The sequence below is a fragment of the Canis lupus genome, chromosome 8 (assembly GCF_003254725.2).
Source record: "Canis lupus dingo isolate Sandy chromosome 8, ASM325472v2, whole genome shotgun sequence".
NCBI lineage: Eukaryota > Metazoa > Chordata > Mammalia > Carnivora > Canidae > Canis > Canis lupus.
The window spans coordinates 28,730,751-28,751,320 of record NC_064250.1 but is presented as its reverse complement, the minus strand read 5'-3'; the positions used below and the strand labels follow the sequence as shown (position 1 = coordinate 28,751,320).

At 35.5% G+C, this 20,570-nt stretch overlaps 1 protein-coding gene and 1 non-coding gene across 7 annotated transcripts in view; both read left to right on the top strand.

Moving 5' to 3' along the window:
• The window catches only part of TXNDC16 (thioredoxin domain containing 16), a 123,186-nt gene extending 105,675 nt beyond the window's left edge, over positions 1 to 17,511 (top strand). For all 6 annotated transcript variants that reach the window (XM_049113170.1, XM_049113169.1, XM_049113168.1 and 3 more), the window contains 2 exons: positions 2,282 to 2,472; positions 14,989 to 17,511. In XM_049113170.1, coding sequence (XP_048969127.1) covers positions 2,282 to 2,472; positions 14,989 to 15,257 — 460 coding nt within the window. In that variant the 3' untranslated portion in view covers positions 15,258 to 17,511. The remainder of the gene's footprint in view (positions 1 to 2,281; positions 2,473 to 14,988) is intronic.
• LOC112658244 (U6 spliceosomal RNA) lies at positions 9,994 to 10,100 on the top strand. Its single transcript, XR_003135622.1, has one exon. It is a non-coding gene; the product is annotated as a U6 spliceosomal RNA (small nuclear RNA).
• Positions 17,512 to 20,570: the final 3,059 nt, after the last annotated feature.

Here is a 20,570-nt window from a genome sequence, read left to right as displayed (position 1 = left end):
TATCTTTCGTCTTTTTGATACTAGCCATTTTAACAGGGTTGAGGTGGTATCTCACTGTGATTTTGTCTTGCATTACCTAATTAGTGATGTTGAGCATTATTTCATGTCCTTCTTGGCCACCTGTAGGTCTTCTTTGTAAAAATGTCTCTGCCCATTTTTTAATTGGATTGTTTGTGTTTGCTGTTACGTGAATTCTTTGGTTATTTTGGATAACCTATCAGATATATGATTTGCAGATATCTTCTCTCATTCCAAAGGTTGCCTTTTCATTTAGTTGGTTTCCTTTGCTATGCAGAAGCTTTTTAATTTGATATAGTCCACTTGTTTAACTTATGATGCCTTTCCTTTTTTTTTTTTTATGATGCCTTTCCTTTTGGTTGTCATACAAATAAGAAGTAGTAATTTTTCTGATTTTAAAAGTAATTGTTGTCCATTGAGGCAAATACATAAAACATAAACATTGTGATATTTGGCATTTTTTCTTCAGCTCCGTTTCCTCTACTTTTATATTTTTCAAATGCAGCCTTAAATGTTACAGATAGTTTTCAGTGCATTTACCAACAATATTTTCTGTTATGCTTTCTAGATTTATAGCTTGTGTTACATTTAATGTCTGTGAACACAGTTTACATAAACACACACTATCCATTGTTCAAATTCATCAGATGAAAGACATTTTTAATTCATTTGAAAAATTACAAGAATGAGGTGACATACTTTTTTTTTTTTTTTTTTTTCTGTGAAGAGTTCACTACTACTGCTTAAAACAAAAATTTCCCAGGGTACTTATCTTTGTAGGTATCTCAGAGTAAAACAGTATTTTCCATAATGTGGAATGTGCTGTTTTAGGAAAGTTAAGTATCTTTTTTTTTTTAAGATTTTATTTATTTATTCTTGGGAGAGACACACACAGAAAGAGAGAGAGAGAGAGAGAGAGAGAGAGGGAGAGACACAGGCAGAGGGAGAAGCAGGCTCCATGCAGGGAGCCTGACATGGGACTGAATCCCAGGTCCCCAGGATCATGCCCTGGGCTGCCCTGGAAAGCTAAGTATCTTAAAAGTTATGGTTTCCATGTATGACTATAACTTTTATTTTTTAATTATTTTTGACTTTTTATTTGCATTTATTCTATGCAGAATTTACTCCCAGGCCGTAAATTTTTGTTTCTTTAGTTTCTTCTGGGATATTGTTCTCTTCTGTGCAGCCTCCCCTTCTAATTTCAGAACAGTCTGCTCATTTTCAGTAAGGACCATCTTGATGTGACTGGGAGAACTCATATGTGGGTGGATCTGGCCATGAGCTCTGTAAGTTCTACACTGCATCTTGGGGGCTTTGTTCACTTGGATGTGCTCAATGGCCAGAGAATCTACATCTAAACCCTTAAGTTCAGCATTACTCTCTGCATTCTTAAACATGTGCAGTAAAAATTCAGCACTCTTCTTCAGCCACTGACCCTGTGTCCAGCCCCACTATTTGGCCTGGGCACACCTACCAACTCTACCACTGTAGTGATGGAATGGCACACACTGCTGCAAAGTGACATCTTTCATGTACTTGGTGGCTTTTCAAATATGCATACCCTTGATGGCCTGGGCAGTTTCACGTGTGTTCTTAAAGTGAACATGAAGATTTGAACCTCTCGATTTGCATGATTTTTGTAGGGTTTTCTGGCTCGAACGAATAGCGAACCATTTTTAGAGGTCATTTCAGGCTGCTTAGGGGAAGAGGAAGAGTGGTGGCTCCTAGAAGGCTGACCATAACTTTAAAAAATTTTTTTATTTGAAAAAATAAAAAATAAATATATTTTTAAAAATAAAAATTAAAATGTTTTATTTATAAAACTTTTTTTTAATGTTTTATTCTTTTATCCTGAGGAAAAACAACTTTATTTGGAGAGGTACTTGTTATAAGTATCTTTTTATTTTATAGTTTGTATCCATTTAATTTTTGTTGACATGTGATCAGATACTTAGCTCAACTTTGGTAGGAATCTATTGATTATATCAAACCCAAATTGACAAACCTTTGAACTATGACTGGTTTTCATGAAAATAGTCACTGGCTACCTTTTTTTTCCCCTAAGAGAAACACAGTGCCCATGTCAAACTCATTAAGAACTTCATTACTAATAACATAGTTCTAGACCTCCTGGTTTTTAGGATATCTTTTTATAAAATAATGGTTTGATATTATAATTAAAGTTTAATGTTCTACAAATTGTTGTATTCATAATTTTGTTATAGAAAGAAATACTAATGCGTTCTGTTGTTCCCTTTTGCAGAAAGAATACTCCTGTGGGAAGAGGAATCTTGCAGTCATATTTTGACACTATGCCTCCCCTTCCTCTTCTTGTTGTGGTCAATCTGCATTCAGGTGGCCAAGTATTTGCATTTCCTTCAGACCAGCCTATCACTGAACAAAACCTTTTATTGTGGCTTAAGAAACTAGAAGCAGGACTTGAGAATCATATCAGTAAGTTTTCTGTTTTAATATACCCAGTTATGTATTTTCATAGATTTTTAAACTTGAATTATAGCTAATATATGCTAGAATGAGTTGAATTGTAATGTTTGTAAGTATCCTAAATATTAATATGTTATAGCATTGTCCATGGAACAATTTTCTTTGTGGTAAGTATTAATTACCCCAAGAAAATAAGTACCATTACATTACATTTTATTAAATTTAATGATAGTAATAACTAACATTTATTGAATGCTTGATAGGTGTCTAGCACCATGTTAAATGAGTTAATACATGTTAATCACTTAATTCTCCTAAAAGTCATAGGCAGTATTGTTACCTGTAGAAGAGTTAGGTAACTAGTTCAAAATCAAATGATTAACCAGTAAATGAGGAAGCTTTAATTCCAACCTGCATCTCTTTCACTCTATTATAAGAAAATAGATCTTGGTCAGTTTATGATGCTGGCTTATGATATGTCATAGTCTCTACTTTTCTAAAACATACGTGAATTTATATCTGTGGTACAAATGTATATGTTAATTCATATACAATTATAATAAACCTGTTACTATAATCTAAATAAGTTAACATGTAATAACCTAGATTATTAGTATATGGAGAAAATAGTTTGAAATTTGATGTAGTGAAAAAATCTGTTAAGATACTACCAAGGATTTTGTTATTGGATACCAGATGAACTATATTATATTTTGACATTGTTCCATGACAGAGTCTCGAAATACAGTGTGTGTGTGTACATAAATATAAGTGTATCTATATATACATACAATACTTGTGTACAAATTCCAATTCATTATTATATTGTCTCAGCCAGCTTGCATATTGTGAATAAGTCATTATGTATATTTGTGTATATGTGATACAGGTACCTAATTAAAGTGTCAATCATTGCAGCACACCTGTTCTTCCCAGGTGTGGGAACTTCATTTCTGTTAAGTTAGGCAGTTTTAACTATGTTTATGTTTAACTTGCCTATGGATGATATTTTTTATGGATTATATTTTTATATTGAAATATAATTCACATACCATAAAATTCATCCTTTTAAAATGTATAATTCAGTAGTTTTAGTATATTTACAAGATTGCATAACCATTGCCACTATTGAATTCCAGAACATTTTCATCACCTCAAAAAGAACCCCCCTTACCTATTAGCAGTCACTCCTTCTCCCTTCCCTCTTTCCCCAGACAATATATTTTATGTCTCTGTAGATTTGCCTATCCTGGACAATTTATATAAATGTGGCCTTTGGATCTGGCTTTTTCAATCAGTACAGGTTTTTAAGGATCATTGATGTTATAACATAAATCAATAGTTCATTCCTTTTTATGGATGAGTAATTTTTCGTTGTTTGGATATACCACATTTGTTTTTCCATCAGTTGGACATTTAGGTTGTCTCCACTTTTTGGCTCTTATGAATAGTATTGCCATATACATGATGCGTTATATATAAACCTCATGATGACCACAAACGAAAAATCTAAAATAGATACTCAAAAAATGAAGAGAAAGGAATCCAAACAAAACACTAAAGAAAATTACCAAATCACAAGGGAAGAGGACAAGAGAAGGAACAGAGAACTACAAAAACAACCAGAAAACCATTAATAAGATGGCAAGAAGTACATACTTATCAATTATTTTTTTTTAAAGATTTTATTTTTAAGTAATTTCTACACCCAACACAGAGCTCAAACTCAGAGGCCCATGATCAAGAGTTGCATGCTCTACTGACTGAGCCAACCAGGCACCCCTCAATAATTACTTTAAATGTAAGTAGGCTAAATGCTCCAATCAAAAAACTTACAGTGACTAAATAGATGAAAAAACAAGACCCATCTATTGGCTTCCTACAAGAGACTCACTTCAGACTTAAAGATACATACAGAAGGAAAGTGAAAGAATGAGAAAAGATGTTTCATGCAAATGGAAACAAAAAGAAAGCTGGGTTAATAGTAATTATATCAGGCAATATAAACGTTAAAACAGAGTATAACAAAAGACAGTGATAAACATAAAGGGATCAATCCAACAAGATATAACAGTTGTAAATATCTAGGCACTCAATATAGGAGCACCTAATTATATAAGCAAATATTATCAGACATAAAGGGAGAAATTGACAGTAATACAATACTGTAGGGGATTTTAACACCCCAGTTACATCAATAGAGAACATCCAGACTGAAAATCAATAGGGAAACAGTGGCTTTAAATGACATATTAGATCAGATGGACTTAACAGATATATAGAGAACATTTGTCCAAAAACCATCCTTGCATCCCTTCCCACAGAAGTACAAAGGATTGTAAGACTACCATGAAAAACTATATGCTAAAAAATTGTACAACCCAGAAGAAAAGGATACATTCCTAGAAACTTAAAAACTTCAAGACTGAATCAGGAAAAACCAGAAAGTCTTTAAAATAAAACAATTACTCCTACCAAAATTGAACCAGTAATCAAAAAATTTCCAAAAAAACAAAAGTCATAGACCATAAGGCCTCACAGGTGAATTCTACTAAACATTTAAAGAATAATACCTATGCTTTTCAAACTATTCCAAAAAGTACAAGAGAAAAGAATTCTTCCACATTTATTTTACAAGGCCAGCATTACCTGGATACCAAAACCAGACAAAGATACTACAAAAAAGAGAAAATTACAGGGAAGTATCCCTGATGAACATAGATACAAAAATATTTTTTTAATAACATTTATTTTTTTATTTAGAGAGAGCGAGACAGAGTGGGGTGGGGGGGTGGAGTCTTAAGCAGACTCTGGACTGAAGCTTGGAGCCTGACATGGGGCTTGATGTCATGACCCTGAGATCACCACCTAAGCTGAAACCAAGATTTGAATGCTTAACCAGCCGTGTCACCCAGGTGCCCCTAGAAGTAAAAATTCTTAACAGAGTATTAGCAAAATGAATTAAATGTATTGAAAGGATCATGGAGGTTCCTTAAGAAATTAGAAATACCATGTAACTTAATAATCCCACTTCTGAGTATTTACACAAAGAAATTTAAAACACTAATTTGAAAAGATATATGCACCCCTATATTTACTGCAGCATTATCTACAAGAGCAAAGATATGGACACAACAGAAGTGTCTATTGATAGATGAATGGGAAAGAAGATATGGTAATTATACTAAACAATGGGATATTGCTCAGCCATAAAAAAGAATAAAATCTTGCCATTCATGACAACATAGATGGATGGAGAGAGTATTATGCTAAGTGAAATAAGACAGAGGAGCACAAATACTGAGTGATACAAGTTATACATGGAATCTAAAAAAACAAAACAAATGAACAAAACAAACAGACACGGAAAGAACTAGTGGTTTTCAGAGGGGAGGGATAGACAAACTAGGTGAAGGGGATTAAGAGGTACAAACTAAAGTTATAAGTCATGGGGATGGAAAGTACATCTTAGGGAATATAGTTAATATTCCATTTTTATATGGTGACAGTAACTAGACATACGGTGATCATTTCATAATGCCAATCATTATGTTGTATACCTGAAGCTAATATTGTGTGTCAACAGTACTTCAATTAAAAAAATAAAATTAAAAGGTGGTAATGTTCAAAGGTACAGAAACCTGAGCTCCTGATCCTACCCCCTGGATTATTAATGGTGTGGCTCTAAGCAAGTCTTTCTTTATTTCTTCCTCTGCAACTGTAAAGTAAGATTAATAGTTCTTATTCTATGTCACATACTTATTTTAAAAATCAAGTATAAATTATATATGTATAGGCACTTTGTAAGGTATGAAGTCCTAAGTATTTTCATTAGTCATATAGAGATCTTTCCTATAAGGAACATCTGTTGGGCTTTAATTCCTCAAATCATTACCAAGAAGAAAGAACCAGAATTTTTTTTTTTTTTTTTTTTTTTTTTTTAGTTTCCTGAGACTGGTGTATCTTCCATTGTAATTCTGTTTATGCCTTTGCCAACTCAATCTTTGAGGGTTTTCCATTATTACTCTGTATCAGTGTTCCTATTCTTAAATTAGTCCTGCAGCCTCTGCAGCAGGAAAGAAGCAAACTGAACAGTACTTCTTTCTATTGAGTCCTATCTTCTGTGCCAGCAGGACCTGTTCTCACCTCTTTAAGAGATAGATTGGAGACTGAGATGCTGTAGCTACTCCCAGAAAAGTCTGAATCTGTGGTGCCCTGTGTGTCTGCTTTATCATGCTTGCTGCATATATTAATTTATGTGAAATTGTGACCACTGGCTATTCTTACTCAAGATTTTCATTTAGCCTTCAACTTTTCTATCATAGATCTTGATTTTCATTTATAAAATTGGAATAAAAATTATACTTACTGCATGGGATTGTAAAGATTAAAAGAATAATGCCTGGTGCAAAATAAAGGTTCAAAAATATTAGCTATTATTATCAGTACTAATTTGATAATAAAGCATTTATTATTTATACATGATGAGAGTCCAGTTTAATTTGCAATTGAAAACATCTAGGACCTTTGTATAATTTTCTTAACAAATAATTAGCAGAATTGAGATGCCTACTTCTGGGCATTTTGCCATCATGTCAGACCACTGGATGCAGTGTTTACCTTAAAAAATAAATATGCTAAATATTCATTATGCTTTAAGTTGGACTTTCCTTGAAGATACTTTAATGTCTTTATTTTTAATTATTTATTCATGAGAGACACAGAGAAAGAGACATAGGCAGAGGGAGAGCAGACTCCCCATGGGGAGCCTGATGCAGGACTCAATCCTGGGACCACTGGGACCTATGCCAAAGGCAGACACTCAACTATAGTTGTAGCCTAAATGTAATACCCTTCTGATGTACCATATACTAGGATTTCATATAATTGAGTGTACATGAGGAAATTATCAAGTATAGATAAACTGCATATGTATTTATGTAGATTTTTGTTGGCACTTTTCATCTGCCTCTGGAAATGAGAATTTATATGAGTTTCCTAAGCTTTTAAAGGTATGTATTTGACTTATGAGAGATGCTCAAGTTTGTATTTTATCAACATTTATTTTTATTTCTTTCATGTAATAGTGTAGAGATTCTTTCACTGGAATTTATTTTTTAAAAGTTTACTTTGCATATTTCCCTTAATTTATTTCTCAAAATAGCATTTTAAATGGATACCTAAATTCTAAAATGTTTTTGTAAAGTCTTTCTACTCAATAGAGAAGAGTTGGCTAATTTACTTATATAATGTTATCAGATGAAACCAGTTTTCCTCTTCTAATAACTAGTATTTTAAAATAATGTTCAGATTCACTACTATGAAGCCCATCTAAGACACTATATAATCACTGTCTGTTTGTAGTACAGTTGACTCTGTAGCAATTTTTAATTCTTCATTTTATAAAAATAATCCCAGATCTTGTTTTCATAAAGTATATGCAAAGTATAACCAAGAACTTCAAAAACATCTATGAGTGAACATTTGGTTGCATCCATATCTTCACTGTTGTAAATAATAATGCAATAAACACAGGGGTGCATGTATCTTTTCAAATTAGTGTTTTTGTTTTCTTTTGTTAAATGCTAGTAGCAGAATTATTGGATCATATAGTATTTTTACTTTTATTTTTTTGAGGAACCTCCATACTGTCTTCCACATTGGCTATACCAGTTTACATTCCCACCAATGGTACACAAGTGTTCTTTTTCTCCACATCCTTACCAACATGGATGGACCACTTATGCTAAGTGAAATAAGACAGACTGAGAAAGACAAGTACCATATAATTCCACATAAATGTAGAATCTAAAAAAAACAACCAAATAAAAAGCAGAATCAGACCTATAACTACAGAGAACGAACTGAAGGTTGCTGGAGAGGAGGGGATGGGTGGGGATGGGCAAAACAGGCGAAGGGGAGTGAGAGATATAGGCTTCCAATTATGGAATGAATAAATCATAGGGATGAAAGGTACAGCACAGGGAATATAGTCAGTGATATAGTAATAGAACTGTATGGTGACAGATGGTAACTACACTTGTGGTGAGCATAGCATAACATATAAGCTTAGTGGGTCATTATGTTTGTTATACACCTGTAAGTAGTAGTATAGTTGTATGTCAACTATACTCAAATTTAAGAAGAAAGTTTCAAAAACAAAATGCTTTAAAATGTAAAGAAATAGTTGTCTAAATAAATAAATGTGTTTGTTCCAAAAACTTTTTTTTTTGTAATGATTCATAAGAAATAGTTCCAGGGAAGCTTCTGGGGAAGATGACAAAGTAAGAAGATCCAAAGCTCACCTCATCCCATGGATACAACCAAATAACCCCTACATCAGTGTAAAAACCAGAAAGCAACCTGAAGACTGGCAGAAGAGACTCTCCACAGCTAAATGTAAAGGGGCTGCATTGAAGAAGATGCGAAGGACAGAGTAGTTGGGAGATAAACAACTTTTGGGACTGTCCTCAGAAGGGAGGGACCCTGTGGGCACATAGAAGAGAGAGAAACAGACCTTCACACCAAGCATGACAGGCAGGAGGTACCTGCATCCACACAACATATGACTTTGAAAACCAGAGGGGCCTAATTTCATGAGTTCTTAAAATCAGTGGGGCCTAAGGCCTGGAACTTTAAAAAGTCAACAATCAACAGGCTCAGCTCTTGGAGAACCTGGAGGTCAGAGCCCCCACCCTTAAAGAGACAGCACAGCAAACAGCCTAACAGAGATAGAGCATAGAAGCAGAGTTTGAAAAATGCCTGGGGTGTATCAGGAGGAGATTTATTTACTGATCTCAAAGTGTATGCTGGAGTGGCAGGGATCTTTAGGAGACTTCTCTAGGAACAAAGGAGCTGGTGGACATCATTTCCTTCCCCTTCCCCCAGCATAGATATGTGGACACCTGGGGGACCCAGCTCAGTGCTAACAGTCTCTACCTAATTTGCCAACCTACCCTGCATTCTCCTGTGGATATGCCCCTCCAAGACACCCTTGGACAGAGCTTATCCAAAGTGGTGCCACAAGCATGGCAGTGTACAAGTAGCCCGGACCGGGCCAGCAATACTGCAAAGTAACTCCTGCCCTGGAGGAAGGGGAAGACAACTACATAGCAGTCCGACTTCAGCCCCAGCAGTGGGCTAGGGGCAGACATCAGATTTGACTACAGACCTTGCCCAGAACAGAAACTTCTCAGGAAACAGGGAAAGTGTCCCATGGTACTATATCTGGCAAACACCTGGTCCGACTCAAGTGCACTGGGGCCCCATACTGACCCACTAACAACACAAGGATTGATCCCTGTCCACAACAGGCGAAGAGCCATTGGAGATGATTACACTGAAGCAAAAGTGGCTCAGCCACAATAGTAGGGCATATGTAATACAAATAGGAGACCTCCATGAAGTGCCAGCTTCTGTTCAACAGGGGCACTGGAGTGCAGGGCACTACAAGACCTCTTTTCCATAAGGCCAGTGTTTTCAAGAGCAGGAGACGTAGCTGACTTTACCAGCACATTGAAACAGAGTTCAGTGCTCCCTTCAGCAGCACATATACTAAAATTGGAATGATACAGAGAAGATTAGCATGGCCCCTGTGCAAGGATGACACACAAATTTGTGAAACGTTCCATATTTTTTTATTTATTTTTCTTTAATAAAGTTGCATAAACCAAAAAAATAAAAATAAAAAAGAAATAAGAAAGAAACAGAGTTCAACAAAATGAGGAGACAGAGGAATATGACCTGAATGAAAGAACAGGACAAAAATCACAGCAAGAGAGCTAAACAAAACAGAAATAAGTCATATGCCTGACAGAGAATTTAAAGTAATGGTCATAAAGATACTTGCCGGACTTGAGAAAAGAGTGGAGGACCTCAGTAAGACCCTTAACAAAGAGATATAAAACTTTAAAGATAAAAACATAAAAGAGAACCAAAGATGAAGAACTCAGTAACTCAGTTTAAAAATATACTAGATGGAATAAACAATAGAGGAAACAGAAGAATGGATTGGCAACCAGGAGGACAGAGTAATGGAAAGCAATTAAGCTGAACAAGAGAGAGAAAAAATAATAAAAATTGAAAATAGACTTAGGGAACTCCATGACACCATCAAGTATGATAAATGTTTGCATTGTAGGGACCCCAGAGAGAGAAAAGAAGGCAGAAAATTTATTTGAAGAAATAATAGCTGAAAAATTCCCAAATCTGGGGGAAGGAAACAGAAATCCAGATCCAGGGAGCACAAGAGACAACTAATAAAATCAACCCAAGGAGGTCCACACTAAGACACATAGTAATGAAAATGGCAAAAATAGTGATAAGAGAATTTCCAAAGCAACAAGAGAAAAAACAGTTACTACAAGGGGAACCCCATAATGCTATCAGCAGATTTTTCAGAAGGAACTCTGCAGGCTACAAGGAAGTGGCATGATACATTCAAAGTGCTGAAAGGTAAAAAATCTGCAGCCAAGAATATCTGGCAAGGCTATCATGTAGAATAGAAGGAGAGAGAGAGAGTTTCTCATACAAAAGTTAAAAGAATTCATGACCACCTTAAATAGCCCTATAAGAAATATTAAAGGGCACTCTAAGGGAGATACCATAAACAGTAATAAGAAAAGTAGGAACCACAAAAGCAATTAAATTAAATATATATGTAAAAATCAGTGAAAGGATTCACAAAATAAAAGGATATAAAATATGACCCCATATACCTAAATGTGGGGGAAGAAGAGTAAATAATGGGTTCAAACTTAAGTGACCATCAACTTAATACAAACTGCTATATGCATAAGATGTTATATATAGACCTAATGGGCCAACCAAGAAATCAAAGAAGAAATTAAAAAATAGAGATGAGGAAAACAAAAACATAAATGCTGCAAAATCTTTGGGATGCAGCAAAAGTTGTTCTAAAGGTTAAGTTTAGAGCAATACAGGCCTGCCTCAAGAAGCAAGAAAAATCTCAACCTAACCTAACATGTAAAAGAGGTAGAAAAAGAACAAACAAAACCCCAAACCAGTAGAAAGAAGGAAATAATAAAGATCAGAGCATATCTAAGGGAAATAGAAATAAAAAAAAAACAATAGGTCAATGAAACTAGAAGCTGCTGCTTGGAAAAGATCAGCAAAACTGATAAACCTTTAGCCAGGTTATGAAAAAAAAAAAGAAGAAGAAGAAGAAGAAGACTCAAAATCAGAAGTGGATAGAGGAGAAATAACAACTGACACCACAGAAATATAAAGAATTACGAAGGATTATGAGAGTATTATGAAAATTTATATGCCAACAAATTGGACAACCTAGAAGAAATGGATAAATCCCTAGAAACATAGAACCTCCCAAAACTGAATCAGAAGGAAATAGAAAATTTGAACAAGTGATGAAATTGAATCAGTAATCAAAAGACTCTCAACAAACAAAGTCCAAATGGTGAATTCTACCAAACATCTAAGGAAGAGTTAATACCTTGTTCTCAAACTATTCCAAAAAAAAAAGGAGAGGAAGAAAAGCTTTCAGATCATTCTATGAGGCCAGATAAAGACCCCACAAAAGAAGAATCACAGGCCAATATTTCTGATAAACTTAGATACAAAAATCTTTGACAAAATATTAGCAAATTGAATCCAACAATAAATTTAAAAAAAACCACCTCTATCAAGTGGGATTTATTCCTGGGATGCAAGGGTGGTTCAATATTTACAAATCATCAATATGATACATCAGATTGATGAGAGAAAGGGAAAAACATCATATTTTTAAAAAGATTTTTATTTATTTACTCATGAGAGACACACAGAGAGAGGCAGAGACATAGGGAGAGGGAGAAGCAGGCTCCCTGCAAGGACCCTGATGTGGGACTCAATCTCAGGACCCCGGGATCACACCAAAGGTAGACAGACGCTCAACCACTGAGCCACCCGGGTGCCTCTGATCATTTAAGTAGATGCAGGAAAAGCATTTGACAAAACATCCATTCATGATAAAAATTCTCAACAAAGTAAGTTTAGAGGGAACATACTTCAACATAATAAAGGCTATATATGAAAAATCCACAGGTAATATCATCCTCAGTGGTGAAGAACAGAGCTTTTCCTCTAAGGTTAGGAACAAGACCATTTAAACACTTCTATTCAACATAGTACTGGAAGTCCTAACCAGAGCAATCAGACAACAAAAAATAAAAAGCCATCCAAATTGGTTAAGAAGAAGTAAAACTATTACTATTTGTAGATGGCCTGATACTATATACAGAAAACCCTGAAGATTCCACCAAAAAACTACTAGGACTGATAAATGAATTCCAAAAGGTTGCAGGATACAAAATCAATAAACAGATCTGTTGCATTTCTATATCCTATCAATGAAGTAGCAGAAAGAGAAATTAAGAAGACAATCCCATTTAAAATTATACCCAAAATAATAAGATATCTAGGGATAAACTTAATCAAGGAGGTGAAAGACTTGTAATGTGAAAATGAAAACATTGATAAAGACAACTAAACAAATAGAAAGATATTCCATGCTCATGGGTTAGAAGAATTAATGTAGTTAAAATGTCCATACTACCCAAAGCAATCTACAGATTTTAATGCAATCCTTATCACAGTACCAACAGCAGTTTTTCATAGAACTAGAATAAGCAATCATAAAATTTGTATGAAACCAGAAAAGACCCTGAATAGCTAAAGCAATTTTATGCAGGAAGAACAAAACAAGAACAATCCCAGATTTCAAGAATACTACAAAGCTGTAGTAATCACAACAGTATGGTACTGGCCAAAAATAGACACATAGATCAATGGAGCAGAATAGAGAGCCCAGAAATAAATCAACGATTATATGGTCAATTAATCTTTGACAAGGAGGTGAGAATATGCAATGGGACAAAGATAGTCTCTTCAGCAAATGGTGTTGGGAAACTGGACAGCTACATGTAAACAAATGAAACTGGACCACTTTCTCACACTATACACAAAAATAAGCTTAAAATGGATTAAGGACCTAAATGTGAGACCTGAAACCATAAAAATCCTGGAAGAGAGTACAGGCAGTAATTTCCTTGACATTGGCCATAGCAACATTTTTCTAATATGTCTCCTGAGGCAAGGGAAACAAAAACAAAATCAAACTATTGGAACCCAGCAAAATAAAAGACTTCTGCATAGCAAAGGAAACAATCAACAAAACTAAAAGAAAAGCTACTGAAAAAAAACTACTGAATTGGACAAGATATTTGCAAATGATATATTTGATAAAGGGTTAGTATCCAAAATACATAAAGAACTTATACAACTTAACACCCCAAAAATAAATAATCCATTTAAAAAGGGGCAGAAGACATGAATAGACATTTCTCCGAAAAAGGCATCCAGATGGTCAACAAGACACATAAAAAGATGCTCAATGTCACTCATCAGGGAAATGCAAATTGAAACCACAATGAGATACCACTTTATACCTGTCAGATTGGCTAAAATAAAAAATACAAGAAATAAGTGTTGATGAGGATGTGAAGAATAAGGAACCCCTGTGCACTGTTGATGGGACTGCAAGCTGGTGCAGCCCCTGTAGAAAACAGCAGGGAGGTTCCTCAAAAAATTAAAACCACAATTACCATATGACTCAGTAATACCACTACTATTTACCCAAGGAATAAAAAAATGCCAATCAAAAAGATACATGCATTTCTATCTTTATTGCAGCATTATCTACAATTGCCAAATTATGGAAGCAGACTGTCCATTGATAGATAAGCTAATACTTCACACACACTGGAACATTACTCAGCCATAAAAAAGAATGAAATCTTACCATTTGCAACAACATGGACAGGTCTAGAGGGTGCAGTGCTAGGTGAAATAAGTCAGAGAAAGACACTCATGTGGAATTTAAGAAACAAAGTGAACAAAGAAAAAAGACAAACCAAAGAACAGACTCTTAACTATATAGAGGACAAACTGAAGGTTATCAGAGGGGAGGTGGGTGGGAGAGGATGGGTAAAATAAGTGAAGGGGATTAAGAGTACACTTACCCTAATGAGCACTGAGTAATACATAGAATTGAGGAATCACTGTATTGTACACTTGCAATGTTAACTATACTGGAATTAAAAAGAAAATGTTCCAGTTCTTTGGGATAAAGTTGGGTAGGGTAGAAAGGAGGAGACTTTTTCACTTTAACTTGTATCTGTATGTAATCTCATTACCACACTGCTATTTTTTAAAACCTCAACAAGGGATGATTAGAAGATTTTGGACTTTTTTTTTCTTTATTAATACTAACCTTTAATTAGAATACAATAGCTTGCAAATACATAAAGTGAAAATGGCTAGTAATGACAAATGTATCAAATTTCTTAGATCATGACAATAAAAAAATCTAGTTTCATATAGATAAGTAAAATTGATAAAGTCTTTACTCCTACAAATATATTTTTCAAAATAAAATATCTTCTAGTGTATTTATATGATGATTTTATAGCTGTTCATTATTAACTTTTGGTTGTATCTTCCTTGCAGCAATTTTACCCGCTCAGGAATGGAAACCTCCTCTTCCTGCGTATGATTTTCTAAGTATGATGGATGCTGCAGCATCTCAACATCCCACAAGGAAAGATCCTGAGTGTACAAAAGAAACGGATGTGCAGGAGAATGATAAAAAACAACATGAAGATAAATCAGCAATCATAAAAGAACCAATTGAAACACTGAGAATAAAGCATTGGAATAGAAGTAATTGGTTTAAAGAAGGAGAAAAATCATTTAGGCATGATAATAAAGAGTTATGATGCTCTAAAGAGCTGGTTTCATAGAGCTGTGGAGAGCTTTACAGTCTTTTTAGTTTATTTGATAGACTGAAGAATTTATTAAAAATATTAAATCATTTCAAGTTTCTACACCAATGTTGTCCAATGGAAATATAATGCGAGCCATATATGTAAACTTGGAATTTTCTAGTAGTACATTTTTTTTAAAAAGTAAAAAATGAGCACGTGAAATAAATTTTAATCTTTCACCCAGTAAGTATACCCAAATTAGCTAAGTTAAGGGGATCCCTGGGTGGCTCAGCGGTTTAGCATCTGCCTTGGGCCCAGGATGTGATCCTGGAGTCCTGGGATCAAGCCCCGCATCAGGCTCCATGCATGGAGCTTGCTTCTCCCTCTGCCTGTGTCTCTGCCCCTCTCTCTCTCTCTCTTTCTCTCTCTCTCTCTGTCTCTCTCATGAATAAATAATTTTTTTTAAAAAATAGCTAAGTTAAATAAAAATTGAGATATTTTACATTTTTTCTGTCAAGTCTTCAAAATCCAGTGCATATTTTACCCTTACTGTACATTTCACTTCAGAGTAGGCCACATGTGGTAACAACTGTGTGAGTTCAGTTCTACACAAAAACTGGTATAAATAATTTAACTTAGTTCTAGCTATGAATTAGAATAAAAATGCAACTCTAGTTTAATCACAGCTGACTCCACAATTGTATCACATAGCTGGAAATAGTATTTGTTTTGTTGTAGACATGATGTTAAAACCAGTGTTTTTAAACCAGGGAGCAGTTTTGCCCCCCAGGGGACATTTGGCAATGTCAAAAGACATTTTTGCCTGTTATAACTAGGGGTGTTACTGGCATCTAGTGGGTAGAGGGCAGGAATGCTGCTACACACTATCATGCTTTGGACAGCCCCTCATGACAAAGAATTATCCTGCCCAAATGTCAGTAGTGCCAAGGTTGAGTAACCCTGTATTAAACTAACTTATGGTAGAATGTTCTTGTTCTGCTCAGTTATGTCTGAAAAAATCTCAAATATTAAAGATAAATATTAGGTGGTCTTATCCTGATTATTATCTGAATATAACCATGTCTTTTTTTAAATTTTTATTTATTTATGATAGTCACACACACACACAGAGAGAGAGAGAGAGAGACACAGGCAGAGGGAGAAGCAGACTCCATGCAACAGGAGCCCGACGTGGGATTTGATCCTGGGTCTCCAGGATCACACCCTGGGCCAAAGGCAGGCACCAAACCGCTGCACCACCGAGGGATCCCTAACCATGTCTTTTATTATAAATTCATTTTTATAGTACTTTTGAAAGGTGATAAGATAACCCTAAAAAGGATATAGAATTACATATGCATGTTTATATATGTATTATACATGTACATATATATGTACATATATGCATTATATATCATATATACATTATGTAATATAACTTAAAACTTTAATTATATCATATAAATACATATAACTCAAGTGTATATATAAAGGCATATGAGATAAAGATATATATGTATAAAGGTATATAAGAGAATCTTAAAACCTGCACTTAATTATACAAGTTATATTGCTAAGTTGAAGAGGAATTAGACATTCTGCTATCCTCTTCACAAAAAGAGAAGCTCCCTCATCTGAAACATGTATGAAATGTACCTTTGTAAGCTTTGGACAAATCAATTGGTCTCCTCATCTGTATAATGAGAGGAGAAGCCATAGGGCCTCATCTATATAATGAGAAAGATTAGCAAAAAAAATAATTTTTAATTTTAAAAGCACTTACTTGTCAGGCTGTTCTGTTTGTAGCAGTTTGTCTCATTTTCACTCCATGCATTTTTTTTTTTGAGACATTTGCTGAGAATATCCTACTTGGTGCTCTACTATATTTTTCCCTTTTAATACCTACTTCAGGTGTCTTGTTCTTGAAATTTTCTGCACATACAATTTGCCTAGTACAATTGAGTTCATAAAAAAAGCAAAAGACAGCTACATTTCATTCTAACAGATCATTTGCTACTGTTAATACCCTCTCCTTGATATTTTTCCTCTAGCATGTAATGCATATTATTTCAGTTCATATGAACTATAAATGTAGTTTGTAGTACTGAAACATTAATCTAACCACTAGAAAATGCTAATTAACTATAAGCACACAGAAACTTGAAATTGATTATTGTACTATAGCCAGCAATTTTGACAGTTGTTAATAACATGTTCTTTTAATAATTTTAAATAAAATGTCTAGATTTCAGGCTTCCTTCAAAAACTTCTTTTAATCTGTGTCATGCCCCATATTGGACTGCCTACCTGTATTAAATGGATTTCTTCAGAAAGGTTGCAAGCAACAGAAACTTAAGCAAAATGGGAATATTGGATAATTCACAGAGTTAGAAGAAAAAACAAGCCATGTTTTAAGAAGATAGGAACCAAGGCTGTTCTGGGATCCATGTGTGAGGAACTAAGAGCTCAGTGATGAAGCAGTTCCAATTGTTTTTCTATCTTTTGTGACTCAGGGAATCCTGGGAAACTTGCTTAGGGGAAGGGTGGACACTTTAACTGGGAGCCCTCGCCAGATTTCCACAATGCAGAAAAGATAAATCTCACAAAAGAAATCTAGATGCTGGGGCACCTGGGTAGCTCAGGTCATGATCCCAGGGTCCTGGGATTGAGTCCCAAATCAGGCTCCCCTCTCTCTGCCTATTTCTCTGCCTTCCCTCTGTGTCTCTCATGAATAACTAAAATCTTAAAAAAAAAAAAAAAAAAGAAAGAAAGAAAGAAAAAAATATAGATTCTCTTTAGCAGAAAAAGAGAGTGAATGTAGAGAGGGTTTTCCCATGATACCACTTGCTGTTTTTTTCTGTTCTTTGTATCCTGTTCAGGTCTTTCTGCCATATCCTCCCATTCATTTTTGAGAGCTTCAAAAGTCCTTTTTCTAACCCCAAATGGTTTTAGCTTTCCTAAATGCCCCCTCAATCTTCTATACAACATGGCCACCTCATATGTACATTCTGCAGAATATCTCTAATGAATCCGATTCTTTAATTGTCTCCTGCCTCATCTGTGCTAGAAGGTAAACATTCTTGGTCCATTGCTTCCAGCTCTGGGATGAAACATTCCATGGACAGTTTTTCAAAATTCTTAGAGTTCTTCATCCAAACTTATGCTGCTTTAAAAGACTAACTAAACCTGGCATAAGCAGAACAATGGAGTTTACAAATCAGTAAGTGTCTATCTTTGGTGATAGAAAGTAATCAAATAGATATACCTTGGGAGCTGTGCTTCCCCTTAAGATGTAAAAAGCTGCAGGAGAATGTTACCCCCATCCTAACATCAAGAAAAAAATCATAATTTTTTCCTAATACTCATCAGAGAAGGCAACTAAAGGAACTAAACAAGACCTGTCAAGAGGAGACAGGATATATGAATGGTTTCCCCTTTGGCAGATAATAGAATACTAAAGCAAATAAATTATTAAGACCTTGGAAGAGTCTAAGATTTTTCCCTACCTTCAAGTTATGTTAGTGTGCCAGTTTCCTGAATCAGAGGAAAAGGACTTTATTACTCACTATAATAGCATTTATCAGGGTGTCAGTATTTGTGCTAGTTCCCTGATCCCCAATCAATCCTACAGTGCCATCAAAAGAGGGCCAGGTGACACCTATATAAGCACTAGGTCACATTGCAAGGGAGGAACCCTGAGCTCAGGGAACCTAAATATTTTGTAATAGCTATTACGTGTGCCTGCCCTTTCCTCTGGAGGAAGACATATGTAAGATAGTGGACAGTAATCAAACCTATTTCTATTTTCCCAGGCTGAAGAGGAAGTCCAAAGCAAAGGCAGTCAGCTCTTCCATTCATAAATCACTCAGAAATGGGAGACTTTGGAAGAATTGTCTCCCAACCAGAATCAACTAAAATTTTAAAGTATTCTTTAAAGGCCAAGTGTGGATGAAAATATAAGCTTGGAATAGGTGGGAACCCTGACATAACAATAGTTAACATTCATTCACTCAGGGGCTCCTTTTCACAAGCCTCCACTGGATACTAATGAGCACCCCCTAGGGCAGGAGCCTGGCAAGAAGGGATCCCTCAGACACAGATACCAGGTAGTGGTTAATAGAACGGTTTTGGGTGACAGATGTGAAATACCACCCACTTTCTCAGATCTTTCTCTTGTATAAGTAAAAGCCATTAGGCACTGGTGGACAGATAGCAAATCTTCCTGCCTGCAGAGCCGAGACAAAGATCCACTGCCTTTGAGGAATGGTAAGTGCAAAACCGTTTGCCCCTGGGAGAGGCAGAACACCTCGTAGGCCCAGGATCCTGCCCCAGTACCAAGCAGAGATCTATCACTGGGAGAATGTAAGAACACTTCTGTTTAAGAACTGTAAATAAATGTCTTTGCCATGTTTAACTGCCATGGAAGAGGAGTTAGAAATTCTCAGAAGGTACTACCACAGCTCCAGGGACACAGACCCTACCTAAATCTGAGGATAGGCCAGGGGACCCAAGAACTTCTACCCTCCTCCTCATCATCAGCTCAGGATCAAATAACAACTTTGGGAAGCACAAGATTGTGGGATGACACAGGCAACCAGGAGTTGCTGAAGGCTGAGGGCGGAGATGGAAAATGAACCTTCCTGCACCTGGGTCTGACTCAAAGTACAAGATGATAGCAGCTCATTCCTGAAGGAACATGTAGACCATAGTGCAATAGAAGTAAAAATAACAAAATCAAAACCAGTTTCAACTCACTAGATTTACACAGGCCTTCACACTAATGGCCAGGTGGAGATGTTATTAATGTATCTATACTATTTTCCACAATATGTGTGGCATTCAGTTAAAAATTCTAAGACTAGGGGCACTGGGTGGCTCAGTTGGTTAAGGGTCCAACTCTTGATTTTAGCTCAGATCATGATCTCAGTGTCATGAGATAAAGCCTCATGTTGAACTCTTCATTCAGCGAGGAGTCTTCTCTCTCTCTCTCTCTCTCTCTCTCTCCTTTTGCCCCTCCCCCCCCTCAAATAAATAAATCTTTAAAACAATTCTAAGACTAAAAGAAACATAGCAAAAACAATCCATTGTGAAGAGATGAAACACATCCCGGATATTGGAACTGTGAGGCCATGACCATAAAATAACTGGGATTTATGTGTTAAAGGATTTGATGGAAAAGATGGGCAACCTACCTGAACAATGAGAAACTTTAGCTAGTCTAGAAATGAAAAAAATATGCTAACAGCAATAAAGAATGCCTTTGATGGGCTTATAAATAGACTTGGCACAGCTGAGGAAAGAATCTGAACTTGAAGACAGGTCAGT